General features: G+C 48.0%; 1 protein-coding gene across 1 annotated transcript in view; it reads right to left on the bottom strand.

Moving 5' to 3' along the window:
• The window catches only part of LOC146274998 (cadherin-6-like), a 38,122-nt gene that overhangs the window by 3,566 nt on the left and 14,936 nt on the right, over positions 1–19,620 (bottom strand). Inside the window, exons 2-7 of the mRNA XM_084702590.1 lie at positions 16,447–16,871; positions 9,898–10,192; positions 6,117–6,236; positions 4,653–4,820; positions 2,297–2,484; positions 854–1,107 (exon numbers count right to left, since the gene is read on the bottom strand). Coding sequence (XP_084558716.1) covers positions 854–1,107; positions 2,297–2,484; positions 4,653–4,820; positions 6,117–6,236; positions 9,898–10,192; positions 16,447–16,698 — 1,277 coding nt within the window. The 5' untranslated portion in view covers positions 16,699–16,871. The remainder of the gene's footprint in view (positions 1–853; positions 1,108–2,296; positions 2,485–4,652; positions 4,821–6,116; positions 6,237–9,897; positions 10,193–16,446; positions 16,872–19,620) is intronic.

Here is a 19,620-nt window from a genome sequence, read left to right as displayed (position 1 = left end):
GTTACAGGACGTCCTGGAATGGAAGGGGGACAGGAAGCTGGGAGTATAACAGCCTGTCCACTCTGATGAAGATGCCTTTTTTACTGTCCCTCCTCTCTCGTTTGCTCTCGCTCTCTCTCCCTGACTCTGCCCATCTTCTCCTCTCCTTTCATCTTTTTCCCCCTCTCCTTTCGTCCCTGGTCCACTCTTCTGTGCACTCCCCTGCATCTCCTGGCCATCCCTGAATGCCACAGGGAAGATTCCTCCCAATGATGGGTGATAAAAGAGAATGATATCGAACTTGACACCCGTAATAAAAAAAATACTGGAAGTTCAACCTTGAGAATTCTCATGGGGCGACCTAAGATAAAAAAAATTGAAAGGTCCTCAAAAGAGTATAAACCTGCCAGCGCCTTTATTAATTTATAAAAAATAAAAAATCATTGATATAAAACTTGTCTCCAACATCATATGGGGGTGGGGAGTTATCATTAACGTAAAAAAAACCATTTCCTGTGTTCTAACTAACTGCCTCTGCGTTGTGTTCAGGCTATGACGGCTTACTCCCACTTGTGAGCAGGCCTACCTGACAGGACTCAGTCATGTGAGCAGGCCTACCTGACACGACTCGGTCATGTGAGCAGGCCTACCTGACAGGACTCGGTCATGTGACCAGGCCTACCTGACAGGACTCGGTCATGTGAGCAGGCCTACCTGACAGGACTCGGTCATGTGACCAGGCCTACCTGACAGGACTCGGTCATGTGACCAGGCCTACCTGACAGGACTCGGTCATGTGACCAGGCCTACCTGACAGGACTCAGTCATGTGAGCAGGCCTACCTGACAGGACTCGGTCATGTGAGCAGGCCTACCTGACAGGACTGCGGCTGCCGTCGGGGTCTGCGGCGCTCACGGAGCCGATGGCGAGGCCGGCGGGCGCGTCCTCCTTCACCTCCATGACGTAGCTGGCTCGCTCGAAAACGGGCGGCTCATCCACGTCCTCCACGAACAGCTTGACGGCAGCCTCGTCCCTGAAGGGGCCCATGGTGTGGAAGCGTGGGTTCAGGTAGACGTTCTCCACCTCCACCCTCATGCTGTATGTCCTCTTCTTCTCAAAGTCCAGAGGCTGAGGAGGAGACACAGAAGGTAGAGTCTTCATACACAGCACGTTGTGACCTTTCATCAGTACAAACAGGGCGTACGGTGTGTCTTTTGTAGACCCTGTGACCTGAGTTTAAAAGCACGTTACAAACACGGTGTCACACGTCTCTCGTTTTCTCTCTCAAAAGGGTTCAAGTTTAAAGGTCAGGGTATGGGAAGCACAGTAGCCACCATGACCTCTCCTTCTCACACCGCCTGCCTGACTAAGAGAAGACACTCTGGGCAGGAGGATCGGATGGGATTGCAGGGGAGTGCATGTGTCGTAGCAAGAAAACTGGCTGCAGGGCTCCACTGTAAGGAGAGATGTGTGTGTGTGTGTGTTCTCCACTTAGTGTACCAGATTGTTGCGCTCTCAGACAGCGCCTGACAGCATGAAACCCCATACCCATCAAATAAATCAATGGTGCCATCGAAAATAACTTGATACGACTCATTGATTTCGCTGTAACATGCGTTACGCCAGACGTCGGGCATTGGCAACACATGCGTGTGTTACTGAGCGTTGCTGTGTGACAGGAGTACATGGGGGGAATGGTGTGCCCTTTCATTAGACAAGCGCTTTTAATTAGAGACCCCCAGATGTATACCATGCTCTGTACACACACACACATCACAGAGCACACTCAAAACAGAACTGTTATAGCTGCAAAGGCAATTATATCTTCCTCCATTCAATGATGGGAGCTGGAAATGATCGATCGAGAGCCGGTGAGAGGGTGCTTGATAAAGCAACTGTCAGATTGTCGTTGAATACATCACAACACACGTCGGAGCCACACTTCCCTCCCAAATCTATACTGTCCATCAATAATCCCCGTACATCTTCTGTCTGGAAACCTGCCGTCCAATAAGGTGAGTCGTTTAAAGTGAATACAACAAGGTTTATGTTATTGTATGAATCCTGATGCGATGTTACCGAATATGTCAGATAAGGGGATTTGTAGATGTGTTTTAAATCCTTTTTTTATCGATTCATAAATCAAGGAATAAAAGACTATTTTAATCTCATGGTCTTAAGAGGCATTTGGGGAGTTCTGTTTACACACTTGACATGAGGCTTGAAACTTTGTGATGAAATGCTTTTGTCTGTAAGCCTGTTGAAATGGTTGTTATTGATGATTGCTGCATATCCGGGGGGGGGAGGGGGTTCTGACCTTCCGGAGGGTGATGACACCCTCCTGCGTGCTCCTGTTGGTGTGGATGTCGAACATGCCCGCCCCATCGCTGCTGCTGATGCGGTAGTCCATGGCGGCGTTTTCCCCGATGTCAGCGTCCACAGCTCGGATCACCCCCACGACAGAGCCGGCCTCCAGAGACTCCGGGGCTCTGAACTCATACACACCTGGGTCCCCGAGGCACACAATCACACCACAACAAAAATGCACATTGTCATTGACTTGGGTGCGTCACTTCACGTTGTGCGACGGCAGCTTTTAAAGTCACACCAAGTTAAAACCGGCATCACCTAAGCCGGCGTAAATTGTATGCAATTTGTTTTGTGAAGGCATCGGTTGTTCTGTTTTTTTTTCTTCCAATTTCTGGCAGGGGGTAGGGGGGGATAAATGATTTCCTTGTTTGGGCCAGATAAATTGATGGTTGCCTGTCGTTCTGGGCAGCCCACTGTATCTGCTATGCTAAAATAAATAGCTGGGCTGTGGGGCTTGTGGACGTGATATACACACGACCTGCCCAGACAAACAGCACTGACACCCCAATAAAACATGCTGACAGTGTTTTGGCAATGCCTGACTCGGCAGGTCTCGGTGATGCGAACGCATACACACCGACACACCGACACACGGACACACGGACACACACACACACACTCAGACATGCACACGCATGCATGTATAAATGCGTTCACAACCAGGCACCCACACACACACACACACTGACTTACAGACAACCACTCTCGTTCACACATGCAGAGACAGAGGCACGTGTCACGCGGTAAGCAGGATTCTGGGGCTAACAGGTATTTAGCATCGGGTGGAGAGGAAGAGCCATCATTCTGGCAGACAACAATGATATCGCTGCCTGACACTCTGCCTCTTCTGGGTGTCCCATTACAATATCCTCTCTGCTCTCACTCTGTCTCTCTGTCTTCTCCTCTTCTCCTCATCCTCCATCCGTCTGCCCCCCCCACGCGCACACACACACACGCACACACAATCACCCATTCTCTCCTTCAAATCCATCTTCCTTTTTCTCTGTCTACCCCCTTTCCTCTCCTTCACCCTGTCTCTCTCTCTATCTCTTTCTCTCTCCGTCTCTCCTCCTCCCTGTCGATCCTTAGAGGTGAGATGACAGTGCTTGTCTCCCTGCTCGAGAGGGTGATGAATGGAGGAAGGGTTTCCACGCTCGCGTGCGTCGTGCCATGCGGAAAAACCTGTTTTGGCTCGCGCCGTCAATTTAACCGTGGCTGAAAAACATACAGACACACACACACACACACATGAACACGCAAGCCACACGAGCACTGACGTGCACGCACACACACACACACACTTTGACACAAACAAACACACACACACACACTGTTGTTATTGTGTGGGGAACAAAATGATACCAGTAATCTGTCAATCTGCTTTAGCTGTCTTTGCAATTCGCAACCATGAGAGAGGAAAGACAGGGGAGAGGACAGACAGGGAGAGGAAAGACAGGGAGAGGAAAGACAGGGAGAGGACAGACAGGGAGAGGAAAGACAGGGAGAGGAAAGACAGGGAGAGGACAGACAGGGAGAGGACAGACAGGGAGAGGAAAGACAGGGAGAGGACAGACAGGGAGAGGAAAGACAGGGAGAGGGGAAAACCGAGCGAGGAAGAGGGTTTGGGAGGGAGACGATGTGCAGGATCCTAGAAAGAAGGCAGTGGATGAGCAAAGAAAAGTTGATTGAAAACGAGGGTGAGAGAGACAGAGACAAGGAGACGCAGAGGGAGACAAAAGAACACAAAGAACAGTAACAGAACCGCATAGAGATTAGCCATAATGAGGGAAGAGACGAGAAACTGCGATTTTCAAAGAGAGAGAGAGGGAGAGAGAGAGAGAGAGAGAGACTCTTCATTCTTAAGGATTACAGTGTGATCTGATGCACTTTGCAGGACCCTTTGCTCCATCATATGGCTCGACATTTAATTATTCGTTGGCTTCAAGAGGGCGCCTCCGTCGCACAATGCCCAGTACCCGGCCAGCAGCGCACTGTAATAATCCAGACTGATTTTGAAATTGACACCAGATGGAGGATGGCTGATTGGCAACAACTGAGACTAGGTTTAGCTTCGGAGAGGGAAAGAGAGAGAGAGAGAGAGTGTGTGTGTGAGCGAGAAAGAGATAGAGAGAAATGTGAAATGTGTTTAAAGAGGTTTCCATGTGGGTGTGCGTGTGAGTGAGAAATATGGCAAAAATGTGTTTACAGGGTTTTGTGTGTTTGTATAAAAGTATGTGTGCTTGTGTGTGTTCGAGAGTCCCCTGTACTTGACGTGTGGGTGTGGAACAGGGTGCCACACTCACTCTTGGAGAAGCGCGGGGGGTTGTCGTTGACATCTGAAAGGGTGATGCTGACTGTGGTGGTCCCTGAGAGCCCACCCATCTGTCCAGCCATGTCCTTGGCCTGGATCACCACCTGGTAGTTCTCCTTCACCTCTCTATCCATGTTTGGGAGGGCTGTCCTGATCACACCTGAGAAAAACCACACGCAATCAGACTCGTTAGTTTGTGAGTACGGCATGAGAATCGTTGAGATGGAAGAAAAAAGAAGAAGAGTTGACGAGGCGCTGTGTTCCATTCAACCGAAACCCCAAAGCATCACCAAATACCCAAGAGTGTTATGGTCTAAACACAAGCACTTCTCTTTCGTTTGGGTGTTTGAGCGTGCGCGTGTGTGTGTGGGGAGGGGGGGGGGGGGGGGAGGAGGAGGGGGGGGATGCACTTTGAAGAGGTGCTCGAGCTCTCTCAGAGCGTTTTCAAAATCCCCCCAACTTTCAGCGTGACACGTTTGATCTGACAGAAGCCGTAATTGACTGCGTATTAGGTGACAGGCGGCGTCGCATCTTCCGTCGACGCCTGCCACGACTTTTGTCTCTGCGCGTGCACTCCATCACGCTGCCGCGAATAGACTTACAGTACTTTATCCTACTGTCTTTTCCAGTGAAATAGGAATATGAAAAGGTGGAGAGGGAGTGGGAAGAAATGGAGAGGGAAAAACACACCAAAGAGACGACACATTGACAGGAGTTCAGAGTTCCCTTCTCTGTTTCTCCATGGAGGACATACATCATCGAAAAACAGTGGAGGCAGAGCAAAGGATACGGGACAAAAGACACTTAATCATCCTCTCTTTTCATCTCTTCCAAAGTGACAGGAGCCTAGAAGGATGCAGTATTCTTTCCTAAACAAAGCTAAATCCCTAACTGAAGGACAGGTACACTCTCCTACAGAGGGAGGAGGAGGAGAGAAGGGCAGAAGGGAAACTTGTGCAGTGTGCCTGATGTCTCCCTGTGTTGCTCTCCCTCTCTTTCACTTCCATTTCATGTTTCATACCGTCTTCAAATCGCACACGCTCGTGTGAGTGCCCACATACTGTCTATATAGCATACAGATACGGGAAAATCCTGTATAATTTCATGTCCAGGCATGTCTTTTTTTTTAAGGGTGGGGTGATGCCAGCTGACATGCCACATCTGGGATAAACCATATTACAGCTAAGCTGTGCACTAATCTGCACATGGCCTTTTTTTTTTCGGCTCGCCATTTCCCCTTTTGTTTAAGCAAAACACAGCATCGGGATGGATTCCAAAGGACACATTACACATGATTAAAACTAGCAGCAGTGGCCGGATTGTAGGTTTAGACTACAGCTAGAGTAGAGTGGTGACTCAGCGATCGGTCTATCGTCTTCTCTTCACTCTCTCTCTTCACTGCCTGCGAGGAGAAGTGTGTGTGTGGAGGATAGGGAGGGGTCATCTGAGAGGTTACCTGTCTCAGGCTCCACTGAGAAGTACGGCTGACCCTGCAGGATGCTGTAGACCACCCTGGCACTGTTTCCATAGGTGGCATCGTCAGCGTCGTTGGCCGTCACCTGCATCACCACGGTACCTGAGGAGAGGTCATGTGACATGGGATCAGGAAGGGCTGGAGCGGGACGCAGGTCCACGGCTCCCAGAGGAGGTTTGCTTGGCGAGTAAAAGCACTTTCTTCCGTGGTGTCGCCATGGCTTGTGAATGTGTGAACCGTTCTCGATAATGACCTTATCTCAAGCAGGAGCTTTTACAGGGACGCTTCGCATGATGGATCACCAGACAAATCAATAACAAGTCCTGAAGACTGATGTATTTTTCTATCTATATCACAGAATCGCAGTAGTGGCGCCACTCCTCCTTCTACAACAGAGCCCCAGAGAAACCCATTAGTGTATCCGAAGATCTGTGGAGTCTAACAAGGCTAATATCTGATGCAAGACAACGATTGCGATCCATTTTCTTTATCACAGGGACTGAAAGCACAGTTTCTACAGAACAAAGGGGAAAGTGTTAGCCAAGTGCTACCTCTCAATAACGCCTCATGGGGACCAGTCCTGCCTCATTAAATGCATAAGAAAATTAATTGAGTAGAAATATTTAATGGCAAATGGGTATAAATATAGCAATTGTGCAATCCAACAGAATAATAACTTGGTGATACCTCGCTAATTCGAAGTCAATATAGATGTCTCCAAGGGAGAAGCAAGTTCCTATCACACAAGTTTGATGGGGGAATGATAATGATCTGAGGTGATTTGGGATACAATATTATTATAGCTTACATAGCAATGTTTATAGTTCTTCAGATTTACATCTTTGGTCTGAGGAGAAAACCAATTGTAATCCAAAAATCTACCCTATTCAGCCACTAACTAATCATTGGTTTTGAAAAATCCTTTGTTTTACTGGGGTGTGTCATAGTAAAAGCATAAACTGTGTATTATGTAGACTTACGCTGCAGACAATTTATATGGATACATTTATGGTAGAGTTTTGTGGAGCACTATTCAAAAGCAGTTGCCCTTGTCATTTGGGGAGGGACACTTGTGCTCTCTTGTGGGAGTGACAGTTGAGGAGAATATCTTGGAGTTCAATCAACCTTGAGCACTAGCATTTTAACCTTGGTATAAGCCCAAAAGAGGCTTTTCTGATTCGACAGATATTACAAAAAAAACTGCTACACACCATCATCACATTGTTTATCAAGCTTATGTCTTTTGCGGACACCATGGAAAACACATTTTAGGGCTGAGCCCTCAGTGAAAAAAGAACAAAGAAAAAAAAAAACTGGCCTACTCTGTCACAGTTTTAAGTGAACAAGGTGAGACAACACAGAAGGGGAGTTTGGGGTCACATTTAAAGGGCTGACATTTAGAGGCAGTCACATGTACACATGCTCCGTCAAGCACTGACATCACACCTCCCTGGTGGTTGCCATGGGGACCCCTGCTGAGGGGGATGAGTGCAGGTCTGTTTCTCCGAGGGGGGTATGCCTGCTGAGTGGCATGGTGGTCATGTGGCTGTGCAGTAAGACCCACAGCTCTCACTACCAAGCTGGAGGTCAGGGGAGAAAGCTTGGCGGTCACAGTTGATGATGTAAACCTTGATATTCATACATAATACATTGCCTATTGTTAGAAGGACATGCTATAAGTCCCTCACCAAGAATTCCTTGGGGAAAGACAATTTTTTATATGACTGGGTTCCATCAGACTGCAGTACAGCCTGTATCCTTTACAGACTGAAAAACAACAGTACGTCTAAAACTGGCCTGCGAACGTGCTAATGTGCATTAACAAAATGGTGTATTTAAAAGATTATCTCAAATCACAGAATCCCTCAGTAATACACTCCAAACATAATTACTGGAGTGATTCACCTATTTTGCATGGTAACAAAACACTGCTCGCCCTGTAATCTGTCTCATTTAATTAGTCAATCTCCTCTTCCATCGAGTGGACTTCATTATTATGATTGATAAAGCCCCATTGATCCGGACTGATGGGCGTTCTGTAACATCTCTGTCCTGTTTCCTCTGTAAGCTCCCCTAAGCCTGCTCTCCATGGCAAATACAAGTGTAGAATACATCAACAGTAAACGTAGGCCGCATCTGTTAATGGTTCTAAGTCTTTGTGGGTAATAGGATTTATGACAAAAGATTTGACCCAATCAAGAATTCCTTATCCGGGTAACTTTGTGGAAGGCTCAGAAGTCTTAAAGTACCAAGCTGGGGTATTATAGTTTGGTCAGAGGCTGTGAGAAACTGTACATACAGACTCCGGTGCAACATAAAGGCTTCCATGTTACATTTCTGCTCTGTGGTTGTTTTGTTTTTTTGACATTGTATAGTTTGAAGTTGTGTCGATATTTTCTCGGCTGTTGTTTTATTTTTGTGTGTGTGGAGCTGGTCATGACTGTGTTTTGTTTTCTATTGTCTGAATGAAAAGTAAGTATATGCTGTGCTGGTCCATCAACAAAAGTTGAGAAGCACTTTGTTATATAAAACCTGTTAACCTTAGTGTTTATGTATTCTGGGGAATTTGGCGGCATTTCCAGAATTCATATCTTATTCTGCACATATGGACCTGTTCAACTGAAGGGTGTGTCAGGAGAATGGAGACTGCACTAGAACTGCCATTTGAAAATGATGTGGCAGCCATCCCAGGAACCAAGCACACCACATGGCTCTCCTTCTCTTGGGTTGTGGGTGTGGTACCAACACAACTGAGAAAGATGCATCAGCCAGATCCACCACAGAGTTATTTACACACATATGGGGTGGGTGGGGGGGTTGTTCAGTCACCTAGAGATGAGTAAGAGGGCTCCTTTCCCAACAAGATAAGAAACTCATCCACGCCTTTATTTTTTGAAACCAGATGGATTATTGCATTGTTACATTGGCCTCCTGACAGGCCTTCCCAAAGGCAGTTGCAGCTCATGCAAATGCAGCTGCTAGAATTATTACCAAAACCAACAAAACTGAGTCCATAACTCCAGTCCTTAAGAGTCCTACCCTGGCTTCCAGTTAGTTACAGAATCAAATTTGAAGTACTTCTCGTGTACAAATTACTCCTGGGCTCAGGACCAAAATGCTTTTCAGACGTGTTTCTACAATTTATATCAAGCAGACTGCTTGGATTATTGGTTGGGCCAACTAGCTGTGCCACTAACTAGGTCACACAGGGCAAGGCAACTTTGAGCTAGTTTGCCCCCCCTGCTGCTGGAGCCAGCTCCTAGACACAATCACACACTCCCCCACTGTTGCCACGTTCAAGTCTAGATAGAAAACATACCTGTCCTCCCACGCCTTTGACCAACAAAGTATGGAACTGCACTGCCTTCTGATGCAGATTTATGAATCTATTTATTTTTGAGCAGTTTTTATTTGCGTTTCTTTTAAATTGTTGTAATTGTGCCTCTGTAAAGCATTTAGAATTTCCACTGTGTATGAAATATGTTATACAAATAATCTCACTTTGCACAACGCAAAGATGAGACAAAACAACAGCCCCTACGACAGCAACACACTACACACCTTCAACAGAAGTCCAAGTAGTTTAGTTCAGAATCTCTATTGATGTGATTTTAGTGTACCACAAGGCAAATTGTAATCTGTGCCAAGAAAGAATATGCGATTGAGTTGTGTCCAGTAGTATGTCTATGGTGTCAACGGGTCCCTAGTGTGTCTATGGTTGAAGTGTGAATTATTTGAAGCTCTTATTCTGCCCCACACATACCTATGTTGGACATCTCTGGCACGCTGGCAGTGTAAAGGTCCTTTGTGAACTTGGGCTCGTTGTCGTTGATGTCGTGGATCTTGATGATAAACTCAGACTCGCCCTCCAGCGCTTCATTGGTGAACCTGTTGACGGCCTTGGCGCGGAGCGAATAGTACCCTTTCTCCTCCCGGTCTAACCTCTTGGTGGCATGGATGTCCCCTGACTTCTCGTCAATCTTGAACAGACTCCCCGCCCCCTCGCCGGTCAGGACGTACCGCACGCTCCCGTCTCCTCGGTCGCCGTCAGAGTGGAGCTAGAGGATCATGGGAAGAGAAGCAGATGGGAGAAGGAAATCCAAATTACATTCACAGCAGAGCTATGACCTCAATACATACAATTTCTGCATCTTCCATGAATGTGTGAATTTCAATGATTCCACCACAGTCTGAGGCACCACACAATGAAGCTTAAAAAATACATTTTACAAATGTATTTTCATGTCTTTGACATAAGTAATGAATGCAAAATGGTAAATGCCAATTTCCTACTTCGTACAATTTTCTACTTCATGAAATGCCCAGTTCTCGACAGAATCGAGCCACAGACAGACAGAGATTATTTCCTTTGTAGTTAGATGTCACCTGGTCATGAAGACCAAGTCACTAGCCTACGTGCTCAAGCTCCGCACTGCCAAACACCCTGATGATCTGAATCCCTTTCCTGCTCGGCAGACATTAAGGTCCAATCCTGCTATTTGCTCTCTCTCTCTCAAGTGTGTTTTGTTCTCTCTCTTTCTGCATGAACAGCAGCTTAGCTTGTGCTGACATTTTAATTCTGTCTCCAAATCCCCTCAACATATTTATCTCAGGGAACACATCAAAATCTTGTCCAGTCTGTCTCTTTAGTTTTTTTCCTCCCCACACCCTTGCCTTTGATAACCCAGGCAACAGAAACATGATGATAATTGCACATGAATGTAAATGGCAGGAGCATAAATGTATTTGTAGACAAAAAATATGTGATGGCCTACCTCCAGACAAATAAATACATGTTTGCATATCCACAAGGAGAAATAATATGCTGATTTTCATTTAACTGGACTATTGTCATAGCGGCCATGTGTGTGTGTGTTTGTATGTTAAGGGGGGTATCGTCTAGAGATGCGTGTGTGTTTGTGTAAGTGAAATATCTGAGTCAGTGCGAGGGCGTGCGGAAGGCTCGTTCCTGGGGCTGGTCCAGATAAAGGCATAGTTTGCATCCGTGCCAGTCATGTGGGAGTGCTCTGTAAAGTTTCTCTCTAGTATTGTGTAGTGACTAGTGTTCTCTCTCTCTGTCTCTTTCTCTCTGTCTCTGTCTCTGTCTCTCTCTCTCTCTCTCTCTCTCTCTCTGTCTGTCTGTCTGTCTGTCTGTCTGTCTGTCTGTCTGTCTGTCTGTCTGTCTGTCTGTCTGTCTGTCTGTCTCTCTGTCTCTCTCTCTCTCTCTCTCTCTCTCTCTCTCTCTCTCTCTCTCTCTCTCTCTCTCTCTCTCTCTCTCTCTCTCTCTCTCTCTCTCTCTCTCTCTCTCTCTCCATCACATATTAAAAGGGTTTTCTTAGCAGGTGCTGAGAGGACTTATTCATTTATCTTGCTGTAGTGAGACAAAGCCGTAGAGACACAATGACTTAGTATATTGTACATGATCGTATCACTCTCAGCAACATTAGCAGTAACTGTCACTTCTCATTACCTTCAAGACTCGGCGCTGTACTACCGGTGCAAGGAATACTGCACTGTACTGTACACCGTTCAGAGATGAGACAGTTGATTGAAAATCATGTTCTCAAACATCATTAACCTCTCTCCGGTTTAGCGCAGTGTGCACCCAGATACCTCCCCCCACACGCCAGCGCCTGTCCAGTTGTTTTTTCATGTTTGCGCTTGGCCGACAGACGCCGGTACCTCTCATTCGTATGGACAAAGAGGGCCCCCCCAAGGTGTGGAAGAGAGGCTCTCTTTGAACGGTATTACACAGCGGAACTCGAGTACAAACCATGGGCGGCTCTCGAGGTTTGTGACCCCGTCCTCCTCCAGTTGCCCACCTCTGCTCTACATGTGAATTTACTGCCCGCCTGGCTACTCAAATTAGGAGGGAAAAAAACCTCCTCCCAGAAATCAATCTGGAAGCCCAACGTGCATTCACAATGGGCCCCTGATCAATTTTTATTGAAAATACAATTAACCTGTCACTGAGGGAAGGGGGTGGGGAGGTGGAGCCTTCAGTGTGGCCACCAAGAAGCCCAGGGGGATATCAATAGCTGGCCTTCTCTCCCTGTCCTCCCCGATACCAAAATTGTAATGAGACAATGGAGGGCTTTTGCTAAAACCATGAGTGCTGGGAGACACTTGTTCACTTGTGTAACTACAGCAGGGCCTCCAGACAGCAAGCGAATATCTTGAAAAGGCTACAGGGTCGGTAACCACACTCAATCGATCGAAAAAATAGACCTACTACTATACATAATGAGAGAATCCTTTTGTTTTGTTTCAGAGATAAATCAATGTCAAGTGCCACAAATGGCTTTGGCAGAACATATCTGGCCGCCATTTGAGCTCCACACAGCTTGGGAGGAAGTATTAAAGAGGGTTTGGAAAATGTATTTTCACAAAGGACCTCAGGGCAAGTAGCTGGTTAGCCTTTTAGCCCTCCGGGTCTAACCTCTCAATCCTGGCCTGCTCCTGTGACCAGATGGTAGAGCTGGCACTGGTTTTGAGATGTATTACTGTTTGGTGTTACGTAAAGTTGTGATAATATGATGCATTCGGGACCTCTGGTTTAAATGTCACCTCTGTTGAGGACCAAGCATAATGCCTTGTGTTGTTTTTCCTCAGATATATTCAAACATGTTATCTTTTAATTACGATTACTTTCTCCAGTTATCTGTAATCTATTTGCAGTCAAATATAAGTGCCCCTTAATTCAAATATAACTTGACTGATAAAAAAAATAGTGATAATGAGAATACAATTACAGCCATTCAGCCAGAGGACTTTTAAAGTGTTAAATGATAGCCGACAGTAAGCCAGATGTGTCTAAGAAATCTGGGTGTATCTTCTTCAGACATCTCTTTTCCTTCCCTGTAATGTTGTCCGACAGCTGTTTGCCAGCCTTGTCACCGTGTGACCTCATCACCCCCCTCCCTCTCGTGTCCTACGCTCTGGCCACTGAGGAGACGAGAAGATAATTGAAGCCCCCCCCCCCCTACAAACACACACACAAACACTTCCCGTCTGCCTCCACACACACAGACACAGACATTCTTATCACCTAATCAACATAACGTGGCAAATGTGTGCTCTGGGTCGCTGTCGGAGACCATGCTAGCCGTTGCCATGGCACGGATACAACCACCCTCTCCCACCCCCCCCACCCCCCTCACCACCCCCCTCCCCCCTTCCATGCCCATATTGTATTGCAAACTCCTTGCGTCTGTGCCAAGGTGAGCAGCTGGCGATGGGGAGCATGAAAAGAGACAGAGAGCCCCCCCACCCGCCCCCCTTCCCCCGCATCACCAGCCCCTCCTCCTCTCTCACCCCTCGTGGTCCTCTGAGGTTCTGAACCCTCCCTACAGATCTGTGTGTGTGTGCGCACGTGTGTGTGTTTCAGCCACTGAGTCACACAGGGACTCGGGAGGACATTATGTCTGTGTTCATTTGCTGCTTCCTTTCCTCCTGTTTTTCAGCCTATTACTGGAGGCCAGAGAGGGGAGAGAAGGGGCACAGTGAGAGAGAAAGAGGGACAGAAAGGGACCGAGAGGGGCCGAGAGTGAGAGAGATGGAGAGAGAGAGAGAGAGAGAGAGAGAGAGAGAGAGAGAGAGAGAGAGAGAGAGAGAGAGAGAGAGTGAGAGAGAGACGGGGGAGAGAGAGAGAGAGAGAGAGAGAGAGAGAGAGAGAGAAAAAGAGACGGGGGAGAGAGAGAGAGAGAGAGAGAGAGAGAGAGAGAGAGAGAGAGAGAGAGAGAGGGAGGGAGGGAGGGAGGGAGGGAGGGACAGAGACAGAGACAGAGACAGAGACAGAGAGAGAGAGAGAGAGAGAGAGAGAGAGAGAGAGAGAGAGAGAGAGAGACAGAGAGAGAGAGAGAGAGAGGCCCAGACAAAATCAACAGTGACTGAGTGGTGAGAAAGTGAATGTGTGTGTGTGTGTGTGTGTGTGAGTGCTCAAATGTGTGACTGGGTTCTCGTCTGGGTGTGGGTGTGTGTGTGGTGTGTGGGTGTATGTGTGTTCAAGACTAGTCTTTCTCTGTAAACTTAGCTTGCTGGTAGATTGCTAAACTGGGGAGGATTCTACCAACAAGGCCTTGAACCACTGGGGCCTATCAGGGCCTGTAAATACTTTATGAGATATGATAGTGCAGCACAAATACTCCTCAACCACAGGCCATTAACCGTTTTCACTGGAAATGTGCCCTTTGGTAAAGCGGGAGTGAGAAAAAAATAATGAAATAAACAAACAGACTGTTCCCCCTGGTGACAGCAAGGGACCTCAGAGGCTTCTCTGCAGCTCGCCTGCTAATGAGAGTGAAAGCCTGATTCCCCTCCTCTCCAAGAGAAATCGCCGGCCAACACGCCCAGATTAGCCACCAGCCACAGCTACGCGCATCTATGTTTTATGTGTGCCCTGCCACAACTTCCTTTTCTCCTTTTGTTTCTCCTGTTTCGGGAAGGAGGTTTGCAATTTTGTTTTGTTGGCGGAACTCGATAAAGACATCATCTAGAGGAAGAGCTGGGAGATTGAGCTCGGCAAATAACCATCTTGTAGTTTAAAAGCGGTTTCATCATTCTTGTCTTTTACAGAGAGTGAAGAACAATGCTCTCTTGTTTATAATAACCTGCCATTGTTTTGTTCAGATTCATTCTTTACTTTGCTAACAAACCTTTATTGTTCAGTCAGGAGCTTTGCTCGGTGGAATAGTGTCACTCTCAATAACACAAGTGGTGGCTTTTGTGTCCTTGTTTTTCTTTCCGAGTTCGTTGTGAAGTGCATTGTGGGATAAAGATCTACACCTGAGGATACAGATGTCGTTACTTGTTCGGGATTCCTTTATTTATTGTTTTGCCATGTGCTTTTACTCAAAAGCCATTAATTCCCTTTAGGCATAAATTCATTGCTTGTACTCTATCACGCAATTAAGAATGTAATTGTAATCAGATAAGAGGGCCTGTAATGTCGAAGACAACTGGCTGGAGAGTTGACAACAGATAGAAGAACCCAGCTGCATGTGCTCGGGGGAAGAACACAATCGGTCCTAGAGCCGTGATTAAGTGTGTGGCGTTCCGCTGGCGTCGCCTTAATGGCGTCTTCAGCAGGAAAGGGCTCTTAGGCGGTGGCCCTCAGCCCAAAGGGCTCCTTTAAGTGAGAGCATACCACGCTCTGATAATCCATAGTTCTCCATTAGTTCTTTTGTATGCTCGAAGGACGAACGACACATCAGTCAACGCGTCCCCTCCGATGGAGTGGTTTGATTGTGCTCAGAAAAAAGTGACTTGTGATCTTCGTTCTTCTTTTTTTCTTCTTAATCTTCCTTTCTTTGGCTTTTCTTGTTTTTGTTCTTTTACGTAAACGAGTGTTGTAATCCTTTTAGACCCCCGGCTGAAAGTCAGGGCTCTCTAGGACACAAAACCTTAGGGAATCTCATTTGGGTTGGATGACTCTATCTTGGTGGACTCACTACACGAATGCAAAGCATTGTGCACCCTCGACCCCCCCCCCCCCCCATTCATGCGCTTGCACAAAACGCTCTTTCTTCCGACAGCGCTCGTCCTGACCTTGGACTGGCAAATGAATTGCAATCTCCTCAATTACGCCGCGTAAAAAAAAAAAAAAAATGACATCTTTGACTGCCACTCCCCTGCATGTAAAGTTGTGGCTTATTTGATATTTGTCGTTGTCGTCTCTCAATGTTATCTAGGTCGAAGTTGTGTTTTCATTTTGGCTGACAAATGATGCTGCTCAGAGCAGGGCAGGTTTGGCTCCATGGCAGGGCACAAACAACATTTCAGGAGACTGAAATGTAACTGGAATGGACATAGGTTGAGCACTCAACCACACAATCTTCAGTACTGTACAGTAAACAAAAATACAAGTGCACTTTCCACTAAGCCTGTGAAAGCACTGATAGGGGGAAAAAGTGTATGTCTGTTACACTTGAGTATAACCGGCCAAGTATATCAATAGTGTCACCCCAACATATAACCTCCAAAAGAATGTGCAAGAGAATCTCTGTATGATCAAAAGAAGTACCTACAACTACATTGCTCTCAAGGGGCTGGAGGGTTGGTGTGAATGATATTGAACACCACAAACTGGAACAAGTTGGTCTGGAGCTGTGAGCATGCATGTCATTCAACACCAGTTTCCATGGCCTTTCTTTGAATAAACGACTGAACCTGAACAGAACAAAAGAGGAACGGGCGGACCCACACAAGCAGTGGTCGAGCGTTCCCCTGGGAACGTGAGGGAGAACAAGGCCACGAGAGTGTGTGTGTGTGTGTGTGTGTGTGTGTCTGTGTGTGTGTGTGTGTATCAGGGTACCTTGCCGACGTACTGCATGTCCGTCCCAGTGTACTCCTCCAGCAGGAAAAACTGGTTCCACATCCACCCTCGTTTGGACCTTCTCAGCGGCGTTCTGTTGGCGTCCTCTCCCATCAGCCCCCCTTCTGCCACCGCCGCCACCCCCCGCCGCACCCCTGTAGTCCTCCTCAGGGCTCGCAGGCCCTCGATGGGGGAGCAGAGGGTGAAACACGCCCACAGAACCAGCAGGAGACACACACTACCTCTCTCCATTCCTAACCTCACTCTTTTCCCTTCCCTCTTTCCTTCTCTTCTCCTTTTCCTTCCTCCCTTGGTGTTCTCTGGTGAGCGCTCTTTGGTCAGAGCGTTGGGTCTCTCTTCATACTGGTTTCTGCAGCTTGGGGTACCTCAAGACTCCCATAGGCTCCTCCAGCCTTGGACAGCACCTGGTAAGACACAGACAAAAGGTCAGGAAAATGTTGTCTTGTACAGTACTTACTCATCTCTTTAGAAAACACATAGCAATTTAGAGTTCCAATATATGACTAGGGACATTGAGTAAATATTTCTGCACTCCGGACCCAAGAATCAGTACCCAAAGTCTTCAGGTGAGATGTGATGGACGTGTACTGATAACGATCACAGTTGCCTTGTTCCCACATGAAAGCTGTGTGTACTGCAAGTTTCAAGCCCAGTCGCTGGTGAATCAACATGGTATGAACTTGCAGGTCTCTCTGTATGTCTGCAAGGGTGTGTAGAGGTATCTTTAAATGATCTGCCTGTGAACACTTTGTTATCGAAGCCAGCAGCCCATCAATGGAGACCCAGAGCAATGTCAACTCCAGTTTATTACCTTAAGATCAATGTAAAGATACTGAAGCAAAATGGCTGTTTGCAAACCACACAAAGGGAGCCCTCAGCAATGTAGCCACAAAGAGCTCTCTCTCTCTCTCTCTCTCTCTCTCTCTCTCACTCTCTCTAACTCTCCCTCCCTCACTCTCTCTCTTCCTCACTCTCTCTCTCCCACACACACAAAGACCCCCCCCACCCCCCCCCCCCACCCCCCCCCCCCCCCCATTTTTCTACTTCGCTCTCAATGGGCCATGAAGGCATTTGTTGGCAAACATGAGAAGAATATGGAACCGGAGATACACCGAGAGAGGGGTAGGGATACGGAGGGCAGGTTGTGTATGGGGGGGGGGGGCAGGTATTCTTCTTCTTTTGTTCTCATTATTCCTGTGCTGGGCGATATCCAGGGCCGGCAGCATGCCACTGCCCGAGTCTTGGGCACCGAGGGCTATCAGGGGGGGGGGGGGGGTTACTCTAGGGAATGAGCGAGCTAGCGTCCGTCTCTCTCTCACACAAGTTCAGATTGGGGGGAGGGGTGTAGCCTGTGGTCTCCTGCCAGGTCTGCTCCGCCTCTAAGGACACAGAGAGACAGAATGCGGGGAGAAGAAGAACGCGAATTGAGGGCACTGAACCCCACGTACCAGAGAAGAGAAAGGGGGGGGGGGGTAGACTGGGAGGAGGAGAGGGAGGGGGGAGGTGAGACAGTTTGGCAGGAGGCACTGTCAAGGTAAGGTGGGTGGAGAGAGAAACACAATGAGAGTGCTCCCGGGACATTGGGGAGAGAGAGATACAGTTGGATAAAGAGAAAGAGAGGGGGGCGGGGGACGTAGCCTGACAGAGACAGTGACAGCGCCCTTTGAGAGCGCAATCCAGAGAGAGACAGGCCGGGCCAGGTTGAGCTGGACAGAAAGAGAGGGGGAGAGAGAGAGAGAGATGGGGGTGGAAGTGAAAAGGAGAGGTAAAAACGTTCTGTCAGAGCGCAGTCAGCAGTCAGGCTCCCTGTCTGGGCCATCCATTACCCCACCTGTCTTCCGCAGGCAGCCAAGGCAATGCCCCCTGCTTTACCCTTATGAGGCAAATTTCAAATGGGAAAAGCCACCCCTCCTCTTCGTTCCCCCGCGCGCCTTGCAGTTTCCATACATCCCCCACACCTTGCTAAAGCCTTGAGTTTGCGAGTCTGGTTGATAGGCACTATCGCCAGAGGCATTTTTTTTTTCTCTCGCTTTGAGCTCGTCGGTCACTTTGCATGTGCCCTCTGCCTGGCTCAGCACCGAGGCGAAGGGAGTCGCGGGCCGGCGAGCGTTGTAGGAGGCTGATGCTGAGCAGGGTGACTGGAGGAGAAGCTGACAGTCTTCTTCGTAATCAACCCTGGTGAGAGATACAGCAGTCCCACAGGTCAATATGCACATCTATGCACACGGGCACACACCCTGACTAGACAGAAACCTGCCTGGCGCTCAAGTTCTGGTGCAGCTCTTGCTCTTTTGAGCTCAATTTAGAATCCAGATTTATCAGATGGAGAATGGTGTTTTTTTTTTCTTTATTTCTTCTTGTTTATTTCCTCAAAAAAGTATCCCCCCCCCCCACCCCCCAATCACTTCCCCGTCACGCCAATTCCCCCTGCACTCGACTTTATGAATTTCCTTAATTGACGATAGTAGTGAACGTGTGGGGACTGCGCAGTATTGATTTGCTGTAGGGGCCTGGGCTGTGGTTGGAAATATCAGCAGGTCTCTGGGGGTGACTCACGGAAGCTTTCTACCTCCTCGGCTCGGGAAACGACGCCCTTTCCATGGATTTCTTCATTATGTCACTGTGGAGAGCAAATGCCTGGGTATACAGGGGGGGCCTAGCGTATCCCCTGAGGACCCTTTGCCCCGTGGCCGAGCTTGTCATATCCTGGAAGCTATATCGTTGGGCTCGCTGACCCGATAGTTGTTCTGACATGTCTGGACTAGCGCAGGGGAAGTGGGGTTGTGTCTGGAGCTTTATTCCAGCCTTATCTGATGCATCCCCAGGGTTAACAGCGACGCTGTGCCACCTGTGGGCCCTGCGGCCAGAGTGTGAAGTACTGCTTGCGTTTCCTCTGTGTTGGTGTGGTGTGTTGAGAGAGAGAGATAGAGAGAGAGAGAGAGAGAGAGAGAGAGATACGGGGGAGAGAGAGAGAGAGAGAGAGAGAGAGAGAGAGAGAGAGAGAGAGAGAGAGAGAGAGAGAGAGAGAGAGGCCCAGACAAAATCAACAGTGACTGAGTGGTGAGAAAGTGAATGTGTGTGTGTGTGAGTGCTCAAATGTGTGACTGGGTTCTCGTCTGGGTGTGGGTGTGTGTGTGGTGTGTGGGTGTATGT

This window comes from Hypomesus nipponensis, chromosome 8 (genome assembly GCF_054491055.1).
Source record: "Hypomesus nipponensis isolate SF chromosome 8, ASM5449105v1, whole genome shotgun sequence".
Lineage (NCBI taxonomy): Eukaryota > Metazoa > Chordata > Actinopteri > Osmeriformes > Osmeridae > Hypomesus > Hypomesus nipponensis.
This window is presented reverse-complemented; position numbering and strand designations above follow the sequence as displayed.